Here is a 27,318-nt window from a genome sequence, read left to right on the forward strand (position 1 = left end):
GTTAATCCCAGTATAATTTAATTTCTGATCTTATTTGTTCTACTTTTTGTATATCTGGGTTACCTGGGCTGTTCCCAAAATCTGATGAAATTTTCGTAGCATTAGCACCTTTGGACATATATTTAGTGAGAAAATGGTGACGTGTTAAAAGCTTATTTTAGCCGCTGTATATATACAGTAGGTAATATTCGACAGCTGGCCTGTATGGCTCAAGAGCTCTTATTTTGCATTTTTGTTGTTGTTGTTTTAGTAATATTCATCCATCCATCTATCCATCCATTTTCTTAGCCACTTAGCCTCACAACGGTCTCGGGGAGTGCTGGAGCCCATCCCAGATATCAATGGGCAGGATGCAGGGTACACCCTGAACAGGTTGCCAGGCAATCGCAGGGCACATTGAGATAAACAGTCGCACTCACAATCACACCAAGGGGCAATTTAGAGTGTCCAATTAATGTTGCATGTTTTTGGGATGTGGGAGGAAACCAGAGTCCCCGTAAAAAACCCACGCAGGCACGGGGAGAACATGCAAACTCCACACAGGCGGGGCCGGGATTGAACCCGGGTCCTCAGAACTGTGAGGCCACCGTGCCGCCACATAAAGCCCACTGATTGTTTTTTTTTTTTTTAACACGTCAGCCGCATTAACATCATTTGGAGTGTGTCACTCCATTTGATTTTTTTTTTTGTTGTTGTTATTATTTTGCAGAAATGAAGATGTTGAGGTTCTTGTTTGGAGTGAACAGGTTGGATAGGATTAGAAATGAGCTCATAAGAGGGACAGCGAAAATTGGATGTTTTGGAGACAATGTTAGAAAGAGCAGACTTCTGGACATGTCCAGAAGCGAGAGAGTGAGTATATTGCCAGAAGGGTCCTGAGGATGGAGCTGCCAGGCAAAAGAGCGAGAGGAAGACCAAAGAAAAGGTTGATGGATGTTGTGAGGGAGGACATGAGGACAGTGGGTGTGAGAGAGGAAGATGCACGAGATAGGCTTAGATGGAAAAGGATGGCACGCTGTGGTGACCCCCAACAGGACAAGCCGAAAGGAAAAGAAGAAGGGAGTCTTGTCACTCCATTTTTGTGTTCTTGCGCTGACAAAATTGTAGTGTAGTGTAAATAATCGAGATGATGTTCCATACGAGCTGGTGTCCATATCCTGGTACTGATATGTTGTACAAATGCATTTAATTTCTTGGGTGCTTATCCTCACAACGGTCGCGGGGAGTGCTGGAGCCTATCCCAGCTGTCAAGGAGCAGCATGCAGGGTACACCCTGAACTGGTTGCTAGCCAATCGCAGGGCACATGGAGACAGACAACAGTCGCACTCACAATCACACCTTGGTGCAATTTAGAGTGTCCAATTAATGTTGCATCTTTTTGAGATATGGAAGGAAACCCGGAGAAAACCCATGCAGGCACGGGAAGGACATGCAAACTCCACACAGGTGGGGCCAGGATTGAATCCTCAATTGTGTGATGTGAAGTTATACAAATTACCACATTTATAGCATAAACGAGGTTGTAGGGCCGTGCAATTCCAAGTAACTGTATGCATTAAAATTTGCATGAAACTATGTACACTTACTGGGAGCTTTTAAGTCCCACAGACACGAAAAGCATGATTTTTAGTATCTTTTTAATTTAAAAAAAAAAAAAAACATGCAGCCGTTATGGACCCATCCGTTTTTTCACTATAGAACATAATTTTGACATTTTTGTAACTCCCGCCATGAAAATCCTCTCGAGGGATTTGTTTTGGAAAAGAAGCAGGAAGTGATGTTATTAGCAGACGCCCACTCAGGCAGGTTCGTGTGTTTATATCAGTTTTACCTGCGAGAAGGTAGCTATTTATTCCTTCGTGTCAGCCAAAATGCCGGCTCCTTCTATTGCTGGATATTGCTCGAACACTCTGGAGGATGAATTCACTCTTCACACTTTTCCAAAACATCTAGTTCGTCATGAAAAATGGATTGCACAGGTGCAAAGGACAAGAGCTTAGTGGGTTCCATATGACAGATCGGTGTGTATAGAGCCATTAAAAAAAATAATAGTTGGGGCAGGGGGGAACGTAATCCTTCTTTCAGCACGCGACAACAATGCTCCACGATGGCTCGTCGCGGCACCGGGCTGGGGTGACTCGTCACGCTGCGCCGCCGGGGTGGCTTGTCGCACTGCGGGGCCGGGCCGCTTTACACCGTTGTCGTTGCCCACGGCTGATTACGCTACATAATGTCATACATACTGTCAGGGAGTCTCTTGTTAGTTAGAAGTGATCCAAATATCATCTAAATATGGCTTGAAATGGTAGGGTAATATTGCCCCAGTCACTTCACTCGATTGTGAGATGCTCTCTTCTTCAAAAAGAGCTTCCGTGTCAGAAGGGGCGTCGTAAAAATCCCAAAATCTCTGTTGTTCCTCTCCCATAGTAAGAACCACAAGTGTTTTCAATGGTGAATGCTCCAATGTGACGTCTGCTGATGACGTTGCAGGCAATATGGCTACCACTTGGATGTCAAGTGAGACTTCTGCAAGTTTGTGCATGGATGACACGGTCTCATATTCATTTTTCTATATAGACATTGAAGAGAATAATGTTACATACATTTTTCATTACAAAATCTATTTTAGAATGTTTATACGCATGTCACTTTGACTTTAAAGAGCTTGAAAGCTGGAGCAGACTATATTGACACATAAATATGATGGCCTAAAATATCTTGTATCCTCCTGCTGTAGGATTTGAAAAAAATCTCATGACATTTGGAATTATTTAAAAGCTTCAAAATGTTTTAACTTCCAAGCCCATGCTGAGATAAAAGCATGTCAGGCAGGAAGTGACTTTGCGCTATTTAACAGTCTGTCTCATTGTAACGTAACTGATTTCCCCCTTTTGAAAGGAATTAATACAAGGTAGTGATTACTTAAGTCTTACACACAAACAAACAAACAAAAAATCCTCTAAAATAAAATAAAATCAGTGATAAACAGCACCAGAGAATAAAAAAAACTTCAAGACTCTCGGACTCACTCTGATTGAAGGGGTCTGGATTGGGTCAGCCATCATACACCAATCAAAGTAGCACATTACCGTGCAGTTAAAGTGGAGCAATGGTTTGAATTGATTCCCTTCAGTTTATTTGCTGCTTCCCTTTCCAAATGAGTGTCTCACAAAAACACTGTCACTCATTATGGCAACTTATTACCTAAATGAGATACCGATGTCTGTGCCTGTTTTTCCATCGTGCACTTTCTGCAGCCTTAAAGGAAGGAATTCAACGTCCCACGTAAACTTTCTGCAAAAGTTCCTTTAACAGGCACTAAAAAGGGAAATGAGTAAAGTGGCACAAAGGTGTGGCAATGAAACAGCAAGGGAGAGAAGAAATAACAAGGCAATAAAATGAAAATGAAAACAGGATGACTGAGAAAGCTCAGTTGTGAAGAGAGTATAAAAAAGAAATGTGAAAGGTGAAGAGGAGCATTACAAAGCTATTATCTGCAGCTAACGATCTCAAGTCTCAGATGCATTTTTTTCTTTTATTGACCTGCCAAAATATTTTCCAAGATAACATGAAAAAATGCCGGTTTTCACCTGAATTATTTCATGTAAAATCAATTATCGGCCGATTCTGATCAGGCCAAAAAAATCACCGTAAAGTCAAAATAAAAGCTTTAATTTTACATCCATACGGAATGTTTTTGTCACATTTGGACACTTTTAAATGCAATACAAGTGGAATTGTAGGTTAAAACATCTGTTGAATGTGTGCGAAATTAACCCCTTGATGAACTGCAGAGGTGAGCATTCAGGTGAGGGACGCAATTCCCTTTGTATTTACTGTCCTGATTCTGTGGTGTGCATTCCAAACTACTGAATTACAGTATTGTTGAGTTGTTCATACCAAATGACAGAGTACTTGACTCATTTGCATACAAGACTAAGTTGACTTGACATTGCCTTGATGGCGAAAAGTTGATGTCTCATCGATATGATAAACAAAATTGTACTGAGCAACCATCATTTATATTTCCACATTCTGTATTCAGTTCTCATCAGGTCTTCATCAAGTATCAAATCTGTTGCTGCCATCATTGGTGCCCTTCTGTTGTGATGTTTTTACAGGTATTTGCAAAAGTTGAATAGAGGCAACATTCAACATTGGTTTAAAAAGTATATGTTTGCCAAATTATGTTGGTGAATTTGCAAACCTTTGGGCCTCTGGAGGTTTAAACAATTACCGAACTTTCTTCTTCTTCTTTTCCTTTCGGCTTGTCCCGTTAGGGGTCGCCACAGCGTGTCATCTTTTGCCATCTTAGCCTATCTCCTGCATCTTCCTCTCTAACCCCAACTGCCCTCATTTCTTCCCTCACCACATCCATAAACCTTCTCTTTGGTCTTCCTCTCGCTCTTTTGCCTGGGAGCTCCATCCTGAGCACCCTTCCACCAAAAAACTCACTCTCTCGCCTCTGAACATGTCCAAACCATCGAAGTCTGCTCTCTCGAACCTTGTCAGCAAAACATCCAACTTTGGCTGTCCCTCTAATGAGCTCATTTCTAATCCTATCCAATTTACTCACTCCGAGCGAGAACCTCAAAATCTTCATTTCTGCCACCTCCAGTTCTGCTTCCTGTTGTTTCTTCAGTGCCACCGTCTATAATCCGTACATCATCCCCGGGCTCACCACTATTTTGTAAACTGTCACATAACACACCAGACCCCTTTCGTCAGCTGTTCCAAACTGCTTGGACCCGTTTCTTCACTTCCTTACCACACTCACCATTGCTCTGGATTGTTGACCCTAAATATTTGAAGTCGTCCACCCTCGCTATCTCTTCTCCCTGTAGCCTCACTCTTCCCCCTCCACCTTTCTCATTCACGCACATATATCCTGTTTTACTTTGGCTAATCTTCATTCCTCTCCTTTCCAGTGCACGTCTCCATCTTTCGAATTGTTCCTCTGCATGCTCCCTGCTTTCACTACATATCACAATATCATCTGCAAACATCATGGTCCAAGGGGATTCCAGTCTAACCTCATCTGCCAGCCTATCCATTACCACTGCAAACAGGAAGGGGCTCAGAGTTGATCCCTGATGCAGTCCCACCTCCACCTTAAATTCTTCTGTCACACCTAAGCCACACCTCACCATTGTTCTGCTGTCATCATACATGTCCTGTACTATTCTAACATACTTCTCTGCCACACCAGACTCACGCATGCAGTACCACAGTTCCTCTCTTGGTACTCTGTCATAGGCTTTCTCTAGATCCACAAAGACACACTGTAGCTCCTTCTGACCTTCTCTGTACTTTTCCACTAGCATCCTCAAGGCAAATAATGCATCTGTGGTACTCTTTCTAGGCATGAAACCATACTGTTGCTCGCAGATACTTGCTTCTGTCCTGAGTCTAGCCTCCACTACTCTTTCCCATAACTTCATTGTGTGGCTCATCAACTTTATTCCTGGGAACGAGAACACTTTTCCTCCATTCTTCAGGCATCTTTTCGCCCGCTAGTATTCTGTTGAATAAGTTGGCCAAAAACCCCACAGCCATCTCTCCAAATTGCTTCCATACCTCTACCGATATGTCATCAGGACCAACTTCCTTTCCATTTTTCATCCTTTGTAGTGCCTTTCTGACTTCCCCCTTACTAATCATTGGCACTTCCTGGTCCTTCACACTTGCCTCTTCAACTCTTCCTTCTCTCTCATTTTCTTCATTCATCAATTTCTCAAAGTATTCTTTCCATCTACTTAGCACACTACTGGCACCAGTCAACACATTTCCATCTCTATCCTTAACCACCCTTACCTGCTGCACATCCTTCCCATCTCTATCCCTCTGTCTGGCCAACATGTAGAGATCTTTTTCTCCTTCTTTCGTGTCCAACCTGGTGTACATGTCTTCATATGCCTTTTGTTTAGCCTTTGCCAACTCTACCTTTCCCCTACGTTGCATCTTGATGTACTCCTTTTGCCTCTCCTCAGTCCTCTCAGCGTCCCACTTCTTCTTCGCTAATCTCTTTCCTTGTATGACTCCCTGTATTTTGGGGTTCCACCACCAAGTCTCCTTCTCCCCTTTCCTACCAAAAGACACACCAAATACTCTCCTGCCTGTCTCTCTGACCATCTTGGCTGTAGTAGTCCAGTCTTTATTGAGCTCTTCGTGTCCATCGAGACCCTGTCTCATCTCTTTCCGAAAGGCCGCACAACATTCTTCCTTTCTCAGCTTCCACCACATGGTTCTCTGTTCTACCTTTGTCTTCTTAATCTTCCTACCCACCACTAGAGTCATCCTACACACTAGCATCCTATGCTGTTGAGGTACACTCTCCCCTACCACTACTTTCCAGTCAGTAATCTCCTTCAGATTACATCGTCTGCACAAAATATAATCCACCTGCATGCTTCTACCTCCGCTCTTGTAGGTCACTCTATGTTCCTCCCTCTTCTGGAAAAAAAGTGTTCACCACTGCCATTTCCATCCTTTATGCAAAATCCACCACCATCTGTCCCTCAAAGTTCCTTTCATGGTTGCTGTACTTACCCATCACTTCTTCATCGCTCCTGTTTCCTTCACCAACATGTCTATTACAATCTGCACCAATCACAACTTTCTCTCTATCTGGGATGCTCAGATCCACTTCATCTATATCCTTCCAGAATTTCTATTTCAACTCTAGGTCACATCCAAGCTTTGGGTTTCAAATTTCAAATTTCAGCCTCATCACTCGATCTGATACTCTTTTTTTTTTTTTTAACCTCCAAGACATTCTTAGCCAAATCTTCCTTTAAAATAACTCCCACTCCATTTCTCTTCCCATCTACTCCATGATAAAACAATGTAATCCCTGCTCCTAAACTTCTAGCCTTATTACCTTTCCACCGGCTCTCTTGGATGGACAATATATCAACCTTTCTCCTAATCATCACGTCAACCAACTCTTGAACTTTTCCTTTCATAGTCCCAACATTCAAAGTCCCTACACTCAGCTGTACGCTCTGTGGATTCCTCTTCTTCTTCTGCCGACAAATCTGGTTTCCTCCTCTTCTCTGTCTTTGGCCCACAGTAGCTGAATTTCCACCGTTGCCCTGCAGGTTAAGGGTGCCAGGTGCGTGCATTGTTAACCCGGGCCACGACTGATCCGGTACGGTATTCTTTAGATAAATGCTCATATAAATAATAAATAAATAAATACAGATATTTTTAAAAAGTATGCCAAAAAGTATGAACCACACAGGAGTTACCATAATTGGATATGACATCCAAATCTTTCGGTGAATGTGTGTTCATTATAGAGAACCACAAACAGCTTTGTGTTGTTCTGAATGTTGCCATAAAATAATAATGACAAACAAGACACCAAAGGAGTAAAAATGAGACACTCTATGGACGTGTTTCGGTCATATGACAAACACAAACTAACAGACATCTGATTTACTTCCAATTTTTATTATCAAAGTAATATTTTTAATAGACGACACCGTGTGGCTTTTAAAATCACAGACAGATAAATATAATATGCAGTCACAAATCATGGTTCATTATTTACACTGCAGAGGACAGAGGCTTTCATGATATGCAATTTTAATGATTAAATAAAAAGAACTCTGGGGTAAAAAGGATGGCACCATTATTGAAATACAAATTCCAGATAAAACATACAACAGTGCAGTTGCCTAAACCACAGCACTTGATTTCCATCTTCAGTAATTGTTAAAGTCCGTTTTATTACACCACAGAGGTTTAAAGGAAATAATTATAAATTGCATCATTAGCCGAAATGTCTCCCATGACAACTGCATAGCTTGGCAAACAAATACTCATCCAACAAAGTGAAATGTGAATATTTTTTTAATTACCAAGAAGGAAAGTGTCACATGTACTCATTATTTGTTGTGTCTTCAGTAAATAATATGTAGCTGCAGAAATGGCCTGAACAACCTTCAGGTTCTTACAATATAATAGACTGTGCTGTATTTTACCTAAATAAAGTTCGGTAATTGTTTAAATGTTTGAATGCAACCCTATGGGGGCACAAACCAGTGCAATCTGTAGGCTGATCCCAAACCTGGATAAATGCAGAGGGTTGCGTAAGGAAGGGCATCCAACGTAAAAACTGTGCCAAACAAATATGAGCGTTCATCTAAAGAATCCCATACCGAATCGGTCGTGGCCTGGGTAACAACGCCCACCCCCGGCACTGCTAACCTGCAGGGTGTCGGTGGTAATTCAGCTACTGTGGGTCAAAGACAAAGAAGAGGAGGAAACCAGATCCATCGTCAGAAGAAAAAGAGGAATGCACAGAGCCTACAACTGAGTATAGGGACTTTGAATGTTGGGACTATGACAGGAAAAGTTCAGGAGTTGGTTGACATGATGATTAGGAGAAAGGTTGGTATTCTGTGCATCCAAGAGAGCAGGTGGAAAGGTAGTAAGGCTAGAAGTTTAGGAGCAGGGTTTAAATTATTCTACCACGGAGTAGATGGGAAGAGGAATGGAGTAGGGGTTATTTTAAAGGAAGCGCTGGATAAGAATGTCTTGGAGGTGAAAAGAGTATCAGATCGAGTGATGAGACTAAAATTTGAAATTGAGGGTGTTATGTATAATGTAGTCAGCGGCTATGCCCCACAGGTAGGATGTGAACTAGAGTTGAAAGAGAAATTCTGGAAGGAACTAGATGAAGTCGTTCTGAGCATCCCAGACAGCGAGAGAGTTGTGATTGGTGCAGATTGTAATGGACATATTGGCAAATTAAACAGGGCCGATAAAGAAGTGATGGGTAGGTACGGCATCCAGGGAAGGAACTTTGAAGGACAGATGGTGGTGGACTTTGCAAAAAGGATGAGGATGGCTGTAGTGAACACTTATTTCCAGAAGAGGGAGGAACATAGAGTGACCTACAAGAGCGGAGATAGAAGCATGCAGGTGGATTATATTTTTTGCAGACGATGTAATCTGAAGGAGATTAGTGACTGGAAAGTAGTGGTAGAGGAGAGTGTACCTCGACAGCATAGGATGCTAGTGTGTAGGATGACTCTGGTGGTGGGTAGGAAGATTAAGAAGACAAAGGTAGAACAGAGAACCATGTGGTGGAAGCTGAGAAAGGAAGAATGTTGTGCGGCCTTTAGGAAAGAGGTAAGACAGGCTCTCGATGGACAGCAGAAGCTCCCGGAAGACTGGACAACGACAGCCAAGGTAATCAGAGAGACAGGCAGGAGAGTACTTGGTGTGTCTTCTGGTAGGAAAGGAGAGAAGGAGACTTGGTGGTGGAACCCCAAAATACAGGGAGTCATACAAGGAAAGAGATTAGCGAAGAAGAAGTGGGATACTGAGAGGACTGAGGAGAGGCGAAAGGAGTACATCGAGATGCCACGTAGGGCAAAGGTAGAGGTGGCAAAGGCTAAACAAGAGGCATATCATGACATGTACACCAGGTTGGATAAGAAAGAAGGAGAAAAGGTCAGACTGGAATCCCCTTCGACCATGATGTTCGCAGATTATATTGTGATATGCACTGAAACCAGGGAGCTGGTGGAGGAACAATTAGAACAGTGATTCCCAAACAGTGTGCCGGGGTAGATTAGTGTGCCGTGAGGACTCTTCAAGTGTGCCGTGTGAAGTTATCCAATTTTATGTAATTGCTAAAAAAAAAAACCTTTTATTTCCAAGAAATAATGTATCTTTATTCATCTATTTATGACAGTGAGGCACAATGACAGACAGAATAAAAAAAATCATCTTCTATTAGATGGCAGGAAGTACATACAGTAATTAATCTATCCATTTTTGGTGACATTTATTTTTGACATTGTGCTGTGGGATTTTTCAATTGTAAAATACGCGCCCTGGCTCTATAAAGGTTGGAAATCACTGAATTAGAAAGATGGAGGCATGCTCTCAAAAGAAGAGGAATTAAGATTAGCTGAAGTAAAACAGAAAATATGTGCGTGAATGAGAGGGATGGAGGGGGAACAGTGAGGCTCCAGGGAGAAGAGATACCAAGGGTGGATGACTTCAAATACTTGGGTTTAAAAATCCATAGTGTGGTCAGGAAGTGATGAAACAGGTCCAAGCAGGTTGGAACAGCTGGCGGAAGGTGTCTGGTTTGTTATGTGACAGAAGAGTCTCTGCTATGATGAAGGGCAAAGTTTATAAAACAGTGGTGAGACTGGCCATGATGTACGTATTAGAGACGGCGGGACTGAAGAGACAACAGGAAGCAGAACTGGAGGTGGCAGAAATGGAGATGTTGAGGTTCTCGCTGGGAGTGAGCAGGTTGTATAGGATTAGAAATGAACTCATTAGAGGAACAAAGTTGGATGTTTGGAGGCAAGGTTCGAGAGAGCAGACTTAGACGGTTTGGACATGTCCAGAGGTGAGAGAGTCAGTATAGTAGTGGAAGGGTGCTGAGGATAGAGCTGCCAGGCAAAAGAATGAGAGGAAGACAAAGAAAAGTTTGATGGATGTTGTGAGGGAAGACATGAGGACAGTGGGTTTTAGAGAGGAAGATGTACGAGATTGGCTTAGATGGAAAAAGATGACATGCTGTGGCGACCCCTAATGGGACAAGATGAAAGGAGAAGAATAAAATTAATTAATTTATTTATTCATTCATTTATTTAGTCTGCTTTATAACCCACTGTAAAATACTGTAATGTTAATCAACTGCATTGCCACAAAGTATTAATAGTGCATTTTAGCAATCATAGGGTTAACACCAGCCCAGTGTGAGACTCAGCGTCATACACCAGAGGTTGATCTGCAAGTGTTAAGACTTTCTGCTTAGGCTTCAATCCAAACCCTTCAGCCCACATGTCTGTCATCAGGCAGTTGTGCAGTTTCTCTACTCGACCTGGAAAAGGCTACCCTCATTCTGTGACCTGTAATGTTCTTCTTGTCCAAGAGATTTGATGCCCCCGTCTGTGAATGACCAGGAATTGGTAATCTGCCTATGATATGACCTTATTCATGCCACACACATCTTCATGCCCACAACACCCAACCAAGTACTAAACTGCTGGCAAATATGTTGTGGATAGTTCCGTGACACACCCAGGCACACGCAGAAGAACACCCATATTCCTACAATTTATTTGCTACCTCTTTATCACCAGGACCATTACAGTGTTGTTGGATTAGGGTCTGATGTTTAATCTCCTTCTTATCCTGATCAGTTAATCTGTGTGAGCAGTTTCTAGTTCACAACCTGGCATCAAACATATGCTGACCTTGCAACAGACAATATGAGCTCAATGGTTTTCACATTTGACACTTTGTGTTTGCATCTTGAAATATACACACACAGCACTACCTGGTATCTTCATACTTTTATCTAGACAGAAAGAGAAGTTGCCAGTTGGTTGCAGTTTGCTGCTGATTCATGCTAAATCTAGCAGTCAAAAATAGCAGTGTAATCTATGCCCTTTACTGACTGAAACACCTATGACTGCAGACATTTCCCCGGTTTGGTACATAATATTTGGCACGTTGTTCAGCTTTACAGAGTGACATAAACTAAATGCGACAGTTAGTGCGAATGCATTTCCCTACTCCTAGAAATGGCCTAAAATTAAAGTATTATACGTGAGGTCGGTGCCATTTGAACACAGACATGCACACTAAACACACACACACACTTGGTGGGCAGCAGACAGGGCTGGTCTGTGGTAGGGAAGGGTATTTTTAGTCTGGTAATGTTTCACACAAATATATAAGCACCTCCCTGTCTGTTTTATTCTCTTACACATGCATGCACACACACATACACACACATAATTGTAGACCTGCACCAGGCTGGGAAGTCTGAATCTACAAAATGTAAAAAGCCTTGTGTGAAGAAAGCAACTGTGGCAGCAATTATTAGAAAATGGAAGACAAACGAGACCACTGACAATCTCACATGATCTGCACACCCAACCAAGATCTCATCCTCTGTGGTCAAAATGATCAAAAAATCAGTGAGCAAAAATGCCAGAAATACCCGGGGGGACCTTGTCATGTACCTGGAGAGAGCTGGGACCAAATTAATGAAGGCTACCATCAGTAAAACTACGCCGTCGGGGACTCAAATCATGCAGTGGTAGACCTCTTTGCACGAGCCAGTGCATATCCAGGCCAATCTGAAGTTTTCTAGAGAGCATTTGGAGCATCCAGAAGAGACCTGGGAGAATGTAATATCGTCAGATAAAACGAAAACAGAACTTCTTGGTAAAAAAATTAAGTTGTCATGTTTGAAGAAGAACGCTGAGTGGCATTCAAACAACTCTGTATCGAATGTGAAGCATGGAGTAGAAATATCATTCTTTGGGACCAGGTTGACATAAAGTAAGATAAAAATAGCATAATTTATCGTGAGATTTTAAATGAAAACCTCCTTCCATCTGCAAGGACTTTGAGGATGAAATATGGCTGGGAATTGTAGCATGACAATCACCCCAAACACATTGCCCCAGCAATGAAGGAGTGGATTCCAAAGAAGCATTTCAGGGTCCTGGAGTGACCAAGCCAGTCTCGAGATCCTTAACCCAAAGAGAATCTTTGGAGGGAGTTGAAGGTCTGTGTTGCCCAGCAACACCCCCAAAACATCACTTCTCTTGAGTGGATGGAGGAATTGCCCAAAATATCAGCACCAGTGAATGAAAACCTTGTGAAGACTAACAGAAAACCTTTGACCTTTGCCATTGCCAATGAAGGGAATATAACAAAGTATTGAGTATTTTGTTACTGAACAAATACTCATTTTCCACCATAATTTGCTAATAAATTCTTTAGAAATCAGAGAAGGGATTTTCTGGATTTTTTTTTAGGATTTTGATTTTGTCTCTCATTAGGTGAGTTGTGCCTATGATTAAAATTACAGTCCCCTCTCATCTTTTTAAGTGGCAAAGGTGACAAAATTGGTGGCTAATAATAAAATTACCAGTTCGTGCAAAAGATTCTTAGAAAACAAACAAGACCCAGCATTCATGCTACCCACGCTCTTAAGGCTGTGCAACTGGTCAATTTTTTAAAAAAAATAGCAGTGTGGCATTCAATCAGTGAGGTCATCAATTTTTGAAAAACATCTATGAATTAGGTGGCTACTATTTTAGGAAGAAACCAGCACCTGTTGAACATGAATTTCTCCTTGAAAGCCTGAGGAAAATTGGTTTTTCATCATATTGTTCAGAAGAATAGAATACTTTGATTAAAAGTTTGATTGGAGAGGGAAACCTTTGAAAGAGGTGAAAAAAATATACGCTGTTCAGCTAAAATTATCTCTAATACCTTCAAATTGAGCGCAAACCAGGGACATGTGGTAGAAAATGGAAGACAACCATCAAAATGGATGGAAGAATAAGCAGAATGGCAAAGGCTCAGCCAATGTGCAGCTCCAGGATGATCAAAGACAGTCTGGAGTTACCTGTAAGTACTGTGACAGTGATAAGACGTCCGTGTGAAGCTAATCTGTTTACAGGAATCCCTCGCAAAGTCCCTCTGTTTAAGAAAAAGGCATATGGAGAAGAGGCTACAACTTGCCAAAACTGACCTAAAGAGAAATGGAGGGACAGTTTGTGGACTGATAAGAGTAAAACTGTTCTTTTTGGTTCCACGGGCCACAGACAGTGTGAGAAGACCCCCAAACTCAGAATTCAAGCCACAGTACACAGTAAAAACAGTGAAGCATGGTGGTGCAAGCATCATGATATGGGGATGTCTCTCTTAGTATGGTGTCAGGCCTATTTATTGCAAACCAGGGATCATTGATCGATTTGCATCAGTCAAAACACATGAAGTTATGTTGCCTTATGGTGGAGAGGATCTGCCTTTGAAATGGGGGTTTCAACAAAACAATGGCCCCAAACACACTAGTCAACATGCAAAGTCTTGGTTCCAACCCAACAAAGTGAATGTCATGGAGTGGCCAGCCCAATCCCCGGACCTTTATCACATCAGGAACTTGTGGAGTGAGATACAAAATAATGTTTCTGAAGCAAAACCAAGAAATGTGAATGCATTGTGGAATGTTGTTAAGGAATCTTGGAGTGGAATAACAGCTGAAAGGGACTACAAGTTGGTTGATTCCATGCCGCACAGATGTCAAGCAGTGACAAAAAAAAAAGAAAAAACCTCATACACCTAAATATTATTTATTATTTATTATTCAAAGGACTGCTACATCCTAGAAACAAAAGGTTTGTAGAAAATAGTTTTAAGTTTGTAAAGTCAACAGCCCACAGCTATTCTTTTAATACATCCCTTTCCACAAATTGCCCAAATACACAGCCTTAAAGAACCACTGTCATGAAATGCATGATTTTTAGTATGTGTCACGACCCATCAGTACGGAGGGAAGATCCAAATGCAGGACTCCGGAGATCCGAAGGTAGTTGGGGAAAAGTGTTTATTCAGTCCAAAGTCGGGGATCAGGCAGACAGTAAGTGGAGCAGCAGTAATCAGGACGTCGGGCGTAGAGAGCAGGTCCACGGGCAGGCAGGGGTCGGTACACGGAAGATCGATCAGAGAAGGCAGGAGTATCAAAGACGTCAAGCTTCCGGGATCGGTCGGAGGACAGGCGGAGGTCGGTACACCAGCGTTGACGATCAAGAATACGGGAGTGCAGGAACGGGGCATGAGTTGCGATGATCTGGCGAAGACCAGTCGTCCCCTGGGTCCTATAAATACTGGGGTTAATCAGACAGGATGAGGCGCAGGTGTGTGGCTCCTAATCAGCGCCAGTGTGCTGGGACCCGCCCAGCCAGGGCTGGACCGGCAGGACCATGACAGTACCCCCCCCCCTCTAAGGCGCGGCTCCCAGACGTGGCTAAACAAAAACCACACACACAAAAATTAACATGTCCAGGGGCGGGTGTGGAAGGGGGTCTGGGGTAGGTCACCGTCCAGGCCACCAAAAGCAAGGCATCCAGCTGGACAGGTCAGGAGGACGACCCGCACGCCAAGCATCAGGGTCCCTATGGGGTAATCCGGGTGGACGTCCTCGAGGAGGAACCCAACGGCACAGCAGGAACCAGACAAGAGCATACAACTGCTCTGGACGAAGGCCTCCCAGGACATGATTGCGATGTGACCAGGAATCAGTCGACGCCGAGGCTTGGTCAGGAGGCAGCCGTGGATTGGTCACCAACGAGGCTCGGTTATGAGGCGGCCAGGGAGCGGTCGCCCCTGAGGCATCATCGTGCGGCGGCCGGGGATCAGTCGCTGCCGAGGCTAGGTCATGAAGCGGTTGGGAATCATCAGGAGTGAGGAGGATGATGGAGAGAAGGACCAAAGCCATGACCGCCACGATCATCATCATAGCCATCCCGATGCCCTTCCAGTTCCGGGGTGGCCCATCTGAACTCCCTAGCTCCTGTCGTCTTCGAGACAGGGTGCTGTGGACCAGTCGCCACCGGGACTGGAATGAAGAGGACTGTGGTACCGTTGCCGTCTGCTGGACAGGAACGTGAGGATGCTAATGACCCGTCGCCATCCTCTGTTGCCATCAAGACAGGGGCGTGGAACAGAGAAGGCAGGAGTATCAAAGACATACAAGCTTGCAGGACCAGTCGGAGCACAGGCGGTTGTCAGTACACCAGCGTTGACGATCAAGAATACAGGAGTGCAGGAACAGGGCATGAGTTGCGACGATCTGGCGAAGACCAGTTGTCCCCTGGGTCCTATAAATACCGGGGTTAATCAGTCAGGAAGAGGCGCAGGTGTGCGCCTCCTAATCAGCGCCGGTGTGCTGGGACCCGCCCAGCCAGGGCTGGACTGGCAGGACCATGACAGTATGTTCTTAATGAAAAAATGGCAGCCAGTATAGACCCATCGGTTTGTTTACCACAAAGCATGATTTTGACGTATATGACATTCTGTAACTCCCGCCATGAAAATCCTCTCGAGGGATTTGTTTTCGAGAAGAAGAAGGAAGTGATTTACAGGGCAGTAGCACACTCAAGTGGTCTCATCTATTTATACTAATTTTACCTGCTGGAAGGTAGCTCATTGTTCTTTCGTGTTAGCCAAAATACCGGCTCGTTGTATTAGTGGATATAGTTGGAACACTCGGGAGGATGGTTTCGCTCTTCATAGTTTTCCAAAAGACCCGGTTTGTCGTGAAAACCTGATTGCACAGGTGCAAAGGACGAGAGCTGTGTGTCTTTCAAATCAGAGGTAGGTGTGTATACAGCTACTAAAAAAAAAAACAATAGTTGTGGGGGGTAATCTTTAAGTCAGGGGTGATAAATGTGTCGATGTGTGCATCGGAAGCCTTCCGTGTAGCAGCTGCTGAAGGACGGCCTCTGTAGGCCTTGTAGATCGCCACCGGCCTTCGCGACAAGGCTGAGCCGGCCTTGTGGATCGCCACCAGCCTTGTCGACAAGGCCTAGCTGCCCTTGTGGATCACCACCGGCCTTGTCAACACGGCTTCGGCCAGGGTGGCAGCGTTGTTTTTATCACCACCGCAACTTTGTGCATGGATGACATGCTCTCCGCTCATATTTATTTTTTACGTATAGACATGCAAGTGAATTATGTTATATGTATATGTCATTACAATATCTATTTTAGAATTGTTATAGGCATGGCACTTGAGCTTTAAGAGTTTTTACTGTGGTACCTCTACTTACGAAATTAATCCGTTCTGGATGTAGTTTCGTAATGTGAATTTTAGTAAGTAGAAGTGCATTTTCCATGTAAATTCCATTCCAAGCCCCCTTCCTGCCAAAAATAAGCATTCAAAGTACATAATGTAAAGAATAATAAATATTGATTTCAGTCGTTGGGCAACAATGCGAAGAGGAAGGTGAGTGACAAGCAAAAGGTATCATGGAGGACTGAAGAGGAGGCAAGGGTTTGACAGATGTGAGAAAACATATGTACGCACACACACCACTCAATTTCCACTAAAATTTTGGTGGGGCCAATGATGAATAAAGTTAAATTAACTTGCAAAAAACAAAGTTAAAAAATTCTCCAATGTGTGCTAGTATGTGACCACGTGTGACAGTGCTAGCATGATTCAGTTGACAGTCGAGGTCCAAGGGAAACGAAAAGCCTCATAGGTAAAGAATGACGTCCCTCCAAGCCAATGGGATGCCAGGAAGATGTGATGACAATAGTCATTGGGAGAGCAGATCTATCGTGACACACAAACCAAGATACAGGATATTAACGTTTGAATTTGGGGGCTACAAATCCAGCGCCTAGTTTTTTCTTTTCTATCCTGAATTTCCTCTCCTAACTAGACACAATATTTTTTCCGAGGAGGCGTTTCGCAACCTGAATTTTTCCTTACTAGAAATGTTCGTACCACTGTATATCATGAATGCTGGGTCTTCTTGGTTTTCTGACAATCTATTGCACCTAGTGGAAACTTGTTTGACATGTATCAATTAAAAAATATACTGGAAATGTGGATTAACCTGGTTGGTCACATTGGATTGCCATTACTGTATTATGAACAAATATACATAAATATACGTTTTTGTTCAGATATTTATATACAAACAGTATCCGAGTTACGACTTAGATAACTTCCAACAAACCAGTCATAAGTCAGATAGTAAATCAGGTCATAAAACAGAGTACTGTATATACAAAATGTGCAAAATCTGTAACTGACTCTGTCGTGTAAATGTAGCACCACACCATCAGTGACAGCAAGCAAAAATGCATTCATTCATCTTTTGTTCCACTTATCCAAGGGTTGCAGGTGTGCTGGAGCCTATCCCGGTTATCTTTGGGCGAGATACATTCTGAACTGATCACCATCTTATCACAGGACACGTGAACAAAACGTGATTTGCACTCACATTCCAATTTACGGCCAATTTAGAGTCTTCAATTAACCTACCCTACATGTTTTGGGATGTGGGAGGAAACCGTAGTACCTGGAGAAAATCTATGCAGGCAGGGCGGGGATTTGAACCCCCAATCCTCAGGACTGTGAGATGGATGTGCTAACCAGTCATTCAGCATCATGATCATGCAAGCAAACATACACCAGGCAAATTGTCTCTGACTCTTGGCAAGAAGCATACAATTAGTACTGTATATGCAGTCTAAACCCTTAGTTAAAATGTACCTTACTATGAAGCAGCAGTAAATTGAGGCAAAGTGAAAGGAAGAGGCAAACCAATTGAAATGCTAATTGCATAATTTATAATAATGAAAAGATTGGAATATTCTGTCATATGTTGGACAAATATCGCTTCATTTCTCATTATGATGATGATGAGCATTTTAATCAAGATCCTACAAATACAGTATCTAATCTAGTAAACTCTAGTGAGGAAATACCGTTTCGCCAACTTGCTGGATTGTCAAATAGGGTAGATGAGACCCAGAATTCCAGATTTAAATCCTCAAAATTTATATTGGATCCAGTACTTTTGTTAAATTAGAACTGATCACAATAAAAAAGACGGCCCTAAAGGTGATGGGCCTTATTAAATCTTATTACACATGTAACCAAACCTGTAAGTATTAAGGGTCATAAACTGAGAAGTATCACCTTAAATTTTAATTCAAATTGAATTACTTTTGTGTAACCTCTGTGTAACATCCAATCAAGAAACACAATCCAGTGCAACCCACAGTAGAGTTCATAGTAAGCATGAAACAAAATGGTCTCATTCTGTTGCTGCAGGTCATCTGATCACATGGGTGTACGCTTTTCTGCACGACAGGGCATTTGTCAATAAAACTTCTTTGGAGGTGTTTAATTTCACTGACTTTTAAACTCACATCACAGCACACACACACATGCACACAAACACACACGCACCCAAACACTACATTGTGAGCGTAAAAAAATGCTTGCAGGCACAAAGACAAACTGACAGACAACATGAAATAGGATGACTTCCATTCACATTACATGAAACCCGGGGGATAATGGCTATGAGAGTAGGGAGTGAGAAGAAAATCTTGAGGCATGTTTTTACAGCATGCATGCCACATTGAACTCTTCTTACTCCCAGTGTTGATTACTGATTGTGCAAATAATGCAAAATACAAAATAATACCAGTACTCTATTTAATATATTTATTGCAATTAAAAGCACATCATAAAGTAGATTAATATTAAAAGCAAAATAAATGTTTCAGAAATTTGTATACGATTGTTAATGAGTGTAATTATATTTAAAAAAAAAAAACTATTGTTGGAATTGTGTTTTGAAGGAGTCTGACTCACTGGAGGTCAACAACAATACATCTTTTACATTATACATTCCTGCCAGTTTGTTAGGCTCCATCAGGGACAAAATATGGGGTCAAAAAAACAAGCTTCATTTCTTTGGGTTGTTGGCTGTCTTCGTCGGCATTAATGGTCAATGACTCAGTAGAAGAATGTGCCAGTTAAAGATGTTTTATTGGAATTAAATTGCTTTACTCTGACATGAAAAAGAAGGTTGTCAACAGCATACTATGCATTTCCTACATTCTCCACTCATTTTGGTTGTGGAAAAGTCATGTCTGTAATTCTTAGCTGTAGATTTTCCCAGACTCATCATTTGTGTTGTTTATCATTTTGTCAGTTACTGTACTTGTGTCAACTTGCAGGGTGTTTGACTGCTTGCTTGCGTTTGTGTCAAAAACACCTGCCAAGCATTGCTGAGGTCTCACATTGAAGTTTGACTCTACCTTAACCAGTCATCATCACTTATGTAGTTGTCCCGTGCCATTTTACGAAGGAGAGGTAAAACTAGCACAAAATAAACTTTCTGAGTTTAGAGATTATCATATCATTAAGTGTTGTGCCAAATTTTGGCAGTAACAGTATTGACATTTTCATTATTAAAACAACTATTTACCATAATTAGATTATCCTTTACTGAAAAAAGTAAAATAGTCTTTAAGGCTGTTCATTCATAAAACTGTTACTTCCATCACTTATCACAACTAAACAGACTTGACACATTTTTTTTTTTTTGGACATGAGAACTGCACACCATTCTGCATGCATGCTACAAGAGTTGGTAGTCTGACAACCTACCTGTAAATAATTTGTGAAAATGGACGATAACTTGTTCCCAAATGTTTTAACTTCACCTCTGTCGTGTAATTGAATGATGTCATTTTCTCATGGTGTAAATTAAGTGAAGGAGCTCGGTATAGCTACATATCTTAATACGACCTGAATGCTTCTTAATTTCTAGGAATAGCATGCATGGCAAAAGATGGACCCTGTCGCAAGTAATTAGGAGGGAGTTTGTTCTTCCAAATGCAGATTTTCATGCACAGAAATGGGATGAGGACTGCAACATCTGTGCATTTGTTTACTGCTAAGATGGGCATTTGGAAAAAGTTTCCACCAAATTTCAGTTTGATGATTTGTATGTCTAACTGTTCTTTTAAAATGGTGCCATTTGCAGAGCATGGGGGAAAAAAGAACCATTGGTAACGCCCATAAAAAAATGTATTAAAGGGGAACTACAGATAGACACTGAGATGATGTGGTTATACAAGTTGGCACACCCTCTTTTAACTGGAGATGTGGCTGTGTTCATTGAAACATTCAAACTCATGTTAAATAAGAGTTAGCACACAGCTGTTTGTACACCGTTTGAAGGGCCTGTGATTAACCACCAATAAATTTCAGCAGTTCAATTGCTTTCTAACACAGGCCTGAAGATTTTGTGCTCACACTGACCTGACGCTGTCATGTTCCTGGCGCCCAGCTTGGCTGGGCGGGGCCAGGCAATCAGCACTCACACACCTGCACCTCATGAACCCAAATGACTCTCAATATATATAGGACCCGGGGGACGACTAATCCTCTGCCAGATCGTTGCCTTTGATGCATCTCATTTGCCTGACTTCTGCCTTCTGTGTACCGACCCTTGCCTGTCCCCTGACCACCCTTGTAAGCCTGCCGCTACGAGTACTTATATTCGTTTGGACTGACTTGATGGTAACCGACCACGGAACAAATAAAGACCTCCTTTGTACTGCCTGCCTGCCTCTTGAGTCGTGCATTAGGGTCCGCCCTCGAGCCTCGTTCGTGACAGGAACTGTTCATGATTCCCTCCGCCCTTACAAAAGCCTTGGTTCCATCTAAAGATAAGTGGCCCAAAAGTATATTGCCGCAATCACCATGCTTCACTGTAGATATGGTGTTCTTTTGGGATTCTGGCCAAAATGGTGGACATTTTTTTTTTCAGTGCGTAACATGTTTTCCTACATGCTATTGGGAGATTTAATTTATATTTGTAAGAAAAGGCCCTACGCCATATCCCAGACATATCAAGAAGATGGAAGATTGTTGTCACCTGTGCAAAACAGCCATTATTTGCCAGAAATTTCTGCAGGTCCTTCAATGTTGCTGATGGGCCCATGCCAGACTCCTTGTTGAAGTTGTATTCATCTTTTATTTTTTTCCATTTTAGAGGGATATGTTGTTCCATATTTTCTCCACTTATTATGACTGTTCACTATACTGCATTATTTATTTAATGCCCTAAAAATATTTTTTTTCTCCTGACTGATACCTTTAAACAATCAGACTACACTGATGCTGTGTGAGGTATTTGCACACCATGGGCTATGCTGTAAAATGTTACCCCAAAAAAATTCAGGAAAAGCATATTAGACCATCTGAACTTTATTTCGGGTTAATTTGAAGTACTTTAAATGTGGGCAGGTGTGTGGTCACTCATTTAAAATTTGTTTGAATGTGATTACTTAATCTCAACTCGAATGCAGCCACACCCCCATGGGGGGTTTCTCATATGGGCAAGATGGGCAGCTGCCCAGGATGCCATTCTCTGGCGGGCCAGCATTTATCTTCTAGCTCACTAACTAAACAGTCAATTTGCTAGAATTGGAATATAAGATCGATTCGGAGAGTAAGAAAGTATATGTTAAGTATTTGAGCATTCTTTTATATGCCACTGAATTATATATCTAAAAAAAAAGTTGTAGTAATGAATATAAACAGTTTGAACAACATTAGATTTCTTCAAAGTTCTGACACATTATCCACAGCTATTTGGATCAAATACTGATTGTATCGGGAGTTCATGATCAACAAATCCTTTTTGGACACAGTGGAGATGTGTCTTATGATCCCTGAACATAACAGCTAGCTACATTTCCCAACATGAATAGCCTCTCTTTTGAGGAATTCCAATGGCTATCGCCATCATTCTTTGGCTATCTGTTTGTCAGTTTCATTTATTTCAAGGGGAGCCAGAAGTCTGCTCAAATAACTAGAATAAGTCATGGTCCAAGGGACTGAGGCTTTGTGTTCTTCATCTGTCAATAAAAGATGAGTTTTTAATGGAGAGAAAGGGTGTGAGCTGTGTCTGGACTCCTCCTTGGCAATCTTTGAAGCACCCGCTCTAAAACCTTGAGTGACTCACTTCTCTCTCTCTCTCTCTTTCTCTCTCTCTCTCTCTCTCTCTCTCTCTCACTCACTATTTATCTCTCTGTCCCCCCCTCCCTTTTGCTGGCTTCATCCCTATGCCGATCCTCTGGTCTCTTTCTCTCCTGCCTACGTCTGTCCACGAATTTTTTATTCTAGCGCCATTTGTACGCCTCTGTCTTTTCTGTCTTCATGTCTCGTTCGGTATCAATCATCCACGCACAAAAGCTACTTCAAATACCACCACAGAACACATATATGAGTGACGTGCATCATACTCAGCTTACTCTCAAGCATAGCATTCTTTTGTCTCCTTATTTCCAGGCTTCTGACGCTGTCCACCTTTAAATGATAGAAGGAACAGGCCAGCAGATGATTGGCTTCCAGCCAAAAGCCATTATAATTCCCAAGGTATACTGTTCTCATAGTTAAAACAGTTTAATCCTAAAATGTGAACTAGTGTGTCACCAACAGGTTGACTGACTAGTTATGTGTTTGATTATTTGATATGATTACAGAATAAAAAATAATGATTAAACAGCAATAGAAAATTATGGCCCAGTATAACCACCCTTTCCTCTTCAGCCCAACTCTGCTTTTGTTGCTTATAATTACTTCGTGCTGGAGCAGACAATCATCACTTACTTTATGAGTTTATGCCTCAGTCAGAGATCCCTTTAGCATATACTGTATACTGTATTTTGAAAGATGCACATACAGGGGCATTGGCCTACACATTGCTGAAATTCCCACTGGGTTAAAAAGGTGAAAGTATATGTATAATTATGTAATGCTCTACTTAATGAATGGTCATGTTATTTTCCATACAGTGAAAAAGTCCACAGTAAAAGTCAGTCAGATTGTTATGTATTGACATGAGTTAGTGGTACTTGTCGAAAATTATGACGTGTGAGCATGGTGTAACATCTGGGTGCTTGTCAAAGAAATCTGAAATGGAACAAAAAAGTCATCATTCTCACTCACTCGGACATGTCAAAAGAGGCGTTATTTAGACAAATAGTGGTTTTGTAAATTGTAAAACATTTTTTTTTTTTCGTTTTTGTGTTTTGGCTTTAATCTCACCGGAGGTCTCCGCTTGAGGGACTCCGGCCAGGGTGAAGCCCTTCCCGGTGTAGAACTGGCGCAGGTCGGTGCAGGTCTTGTCCGGTGCCGGCCCCGCTGCTCTGGTCAGACCCAGCAGCAGCAATGAGAGCACCAGGACAAGCATCTTCTCAAGGGCAGTCCAAGTAAATCCGCCAGCCAAAATAAAATATATGTACAGCATATATTTTGTGGGCGCGTCGCGACTTGTTCAAAGAGTCCCCGTTTTAGTGAGCGCAGTGTGGCGGCACATCAGCTAGCGATGGAGGAATAAGCAGAGTCTAGAATGGAGGGAGTGAGGTGCCGGCTGTAGTTCTGGGGAGGAGGAACAACGAGGCCCAGTCCGGCCCGGCCCCGGCTGGGAGTCAGGTACAGCCCGGACCTACCGCCACTCCTCTTCTTCTCTTTCTTCGAAGCTGGAGGGATGGCGGAGACAAAGAAAGAGAAAGAAAGAAAGCGAGAGCAAGTGTTACACAACAGGAGCTGTTGCCTTACACTGCCTACAGTAAACCTGCTGTTTTACTGATATCTTATGTTAAGAACGTTTTACTTTTCAGATGAAAATGACTAATGCAAGTACGAGCTAAGAATTAGTGTGGCGCTGTGCTCGCTTCGTCTTCTCTCTCTCTCTCTCTCTCTCTCTCTCTCTCTCCCTTTCTCTCTCTCTCTCTCTTTCTCTCTCTGTCTGTATCTCGGTCATTTGCGTTCAAAGAGCGCTACCTGCAGGTTTTTACGATTTAAATGGGGTGACAAATGAATATTTTGTTATCACATTTTCCAATTAATCATCCGTTCTGTCTATACTCGAAAGCTGGGTGATTGAAATACTTGAAAGGCTCCACCCTAAAAAAAAAAAGTACTAAAACTCCATGTATTGTACGAGCAAGCTATTTGTCCGAATTAAGGAAAATCAATTGAATCAACTTCATTTGAACAAGCACGTTTAAAATTACTTTTCTTCAATGTAGAAAGACTAAGGCGTTCTAGTATACTGATGATGTTGTAACATTATTTCCACTCCACTTGCCACTTTTGGACTACTAGTATGACAAACTGGATACCGTTGATATCAAACAAATGTTCGAACAGCTGGCACATCCTTAATGTCAAATAAATGTTGAAATTGCTCAAAATCTTTGCTATCAAAATCAAGATACTTGTAATATTTTCTTGGTCGTCACGAGTAAGAGATCTTTGGCGTACTAGTTGAACAACTACATGTTAGTGAGGGAAAACGGCACTAGTTGACATCTTTATACTACTAATAATACTAGTGAAGTGATAGCTGTACAAGTAGATAATTATAAATAAATTGTCAGATATTGCACTGTTTTCTTCACTGGTAACATTTAATTGTACTACTAGTTGCCCTAACAATAAATTAAGACTATCACATAGTAGTGTATGCAGCAGTGGGGGGAAAAACTATTAAGTGTAAGACACAGTGGTTCTACTACTGTATTTTTTACTTTCTAGGGTGAACTAGTAGGTGGACCTTGAACTAGATATCAAAGATATTGAATAAATACTCAACCAGCCAGCTGGAATAGGTTTCAGGTAATCTACGACCGGAATGAAGACACAATGGTACAGAGTGTGAATGAATGGATGGATATTATTGATATATTTGTCTCAGAATGAAAGGCAGAGGCTGGCATGGTGAGGCAGCTGGAAAGCATGGCCTCACAGTTCTGAGGACCTGGCTTTAATCCCAGCCCGGCCTGTGTGGAGTTCGCATGTTCTTCTCGTGCCTGTGTGGGTTTCCTCCGGGCACTCCAGTTTCCTCCCACATCCCAAAAACATGCAACATTAATGGGACTCTCTAAATTGCCCTTAGGTGTTATTGTGAGTGCAGCTGTTGTCTGTCTATATGTGCCCTGCGATTGGCTGGCAACCAGTTCAGGGTGCACCCCACCTCCTGCCCGTTGACAGCTGGAATTGACTCCAGCCCTCCTGCGACCCTTGTGTGGATAAGCGGCAAAGAAAATGGAGGGATGGATGGATGATAAGCAGAGCAGTTCTAAGCCACTGCAAACAACAACCATAATAATACTAATGTTTCAGATGATACCTTTATGAATGCTGTATCAGCAGCATTTTGAAACATTGTGGATGATAATTCTCATGTAATTCGCCAACAAAAAAAAAACTAGTCATTACTCCTTGTTCAATATGTGAGGGGATTACTCAGTGTGTGTGTGTGTGTGTGTGTGTTGGTGGTGGGGGGGGGGGGTCAATACCTTTTCATGCTCACTCTGGCATCACTGGTGGACTTGATGGATGAGCTGTCTGACACCCAGTAGTTGCTCTGCACATCCAACATCCTTCCAGCAGCAGAGCTTAGCTTAGTCAAAAGCAACCCCGAAGTCTGACTGACAGCTTAGAAATGCAGCAATCCTAAACAATCTGCTCATAAAATTGAAGCTGCTTGTGGTTTGTTATATTCTGTTGTATTTGTTGAATCTTGGGTCAGTGGAGAGGGATGAAAACTACGTCTGCTAAACGTGTCTTTAAAAAAAATCAGGTCACAATTGAAAAAGGCTGAGCCAATCTTGATGGCAAAAAATGCAAAAACGAGGCCACATTGATAGAGACCTGGCAAGAAAGTAAACCCCTATTTCCTTACAGTTTTACTTCAAAGGAGGACAACATGTGTCCAGTAATGATGCTATTTTAGTCTTACGTATAAACCATACACAAAACCTACCACGGTCAATTGGTAATATGAGTATTTTTATTACACTGCAAATTTGGAAAGAAATCCAAATAGACATGCATATTTAAGTATTTTTTAAAAATATTTGTGTAATTTAAAGGGCATATTTAATTACGTTTTTCATGTTACAAGTATATTTTACTTTTACTAGCTCTTTCATTTTGCATTAAATGCAAAATTTTGTAGTAATTAAAAATACACATTTACCCAAATACAATTTCAAATTAAAAGTTAATGCAATCAACCTACTTAAATCAACTGAACTGTTTGTTAACATTGTGTTGGTCATAAATGACTAAAAATGTCTTGTTATATTTGTGTATGTGTATATGTGGTGGTTGAGATTTAACTTAAAATGACAATCCTCTTATAGGAACAATAAAATATTTATTTTCTTCATGACTGTGTTTTATGAATTGTTCCGATCAACGAACGTCACAACAGGAAGCAATTAGATTTGGGACATTTGGAAACAGAAAAGTAATTGCAATAAACTGGCACAAAGTACAAATGAAAAAGCTCAACAGGACTAATTTAACAAGTTGTCACATGTCACTATTTAATACTAGTGGTCATCCATTTATTTTGCAAATAAATTGTCGTCACATATTTACAACAGTACAGATACTATCAGTTCACATCATATCTAATATTCTATTCAGAGTTAGTGTGAGAGCACTTTTCAAACTCCTCTGGGCTAACTGAATATCAAAATCTCCAGAGGCCTCAGCCGTCATATAATCTGTTCTTCACTCAACCCTTCCACTTACGCATCTTGTGCTTTAGAAGATTCCAAAGCCTGGACTTGTAATTTATGGGCACCTTGACAAAAGCGCACCATGAGCCACGTGTTCCAACTTAACTAGTATTTTATGTGTCGCTCCATCTATCATAAGGAGGCATTGTGTGATGGATGTTTAACGGTACATAAATAAATCTCATTTTTTCCCCGACTATATTTCTTACCCCAACCATACTTGGAAAATATTATTTGATTCATTGTGACATGAAGCTTTTCCATCATCCATCATCCATCCATCCATCCATCCATCTTCTTTGCCGCTTATCCTCACGTGGGTCGCGGGGAGTGCTGGAGCCTATGCCAGCTCTCAATAGGCAGGAGGCAGGGTACACCTTGAACTGGTT

The 27,318-nt window shown here is 41.8% G+C and overlaps 1 protein-coding gene across 2 annotated transcripts in view; it reads right to left on the minus strand.

The window, feature by feature from the left end:
* The window catches only part of LOC133503953 (glypican-1-like), a 51,581-nt gene extending 27,511 nt beyond the window's left edge, over positions 1–24,070 (minus strand). Inside the window, exon 1 of one of the 2 annotated variants that reach the window (XM_061825976.1) lies at positions 12,010–12,307. Coding sequence is in view for 1 of the 2 variants with exons in the window: in XM_061825975.1 (XP_061681959.1) it covers positions 23,439–23,640 (202 nt within the window). In the remaining variant the exon portion in view is untranslated. Of the gene's footprint in view, positions 1–12,009; positions 12,308–23,438 lie in introns of those variants that run through there. The other variant, XM_061825975.1, reaches the window with a different exon arrangement.
* Between the last annotated feature and the right edge of the window lie 3,248 nt (positions 24,071–27,318).

This window comes from Syngnathoides biaculeatus, chromosome 7 (assembly GCF_019802595.1).
Source record: "Syngnathoides biaculeatus isolate LvHL_M chromosome 7, ASM1980259v1, whole genome shotgun sequence".
In the NCBI taxonomy this organism is placed as follows: Eukaryota; Metazoa; Chordata; class Actinopteri; order Syngnathiformes; family Syngnathidae; genus Syngnathoides; species Syngnathoides biaculeatus.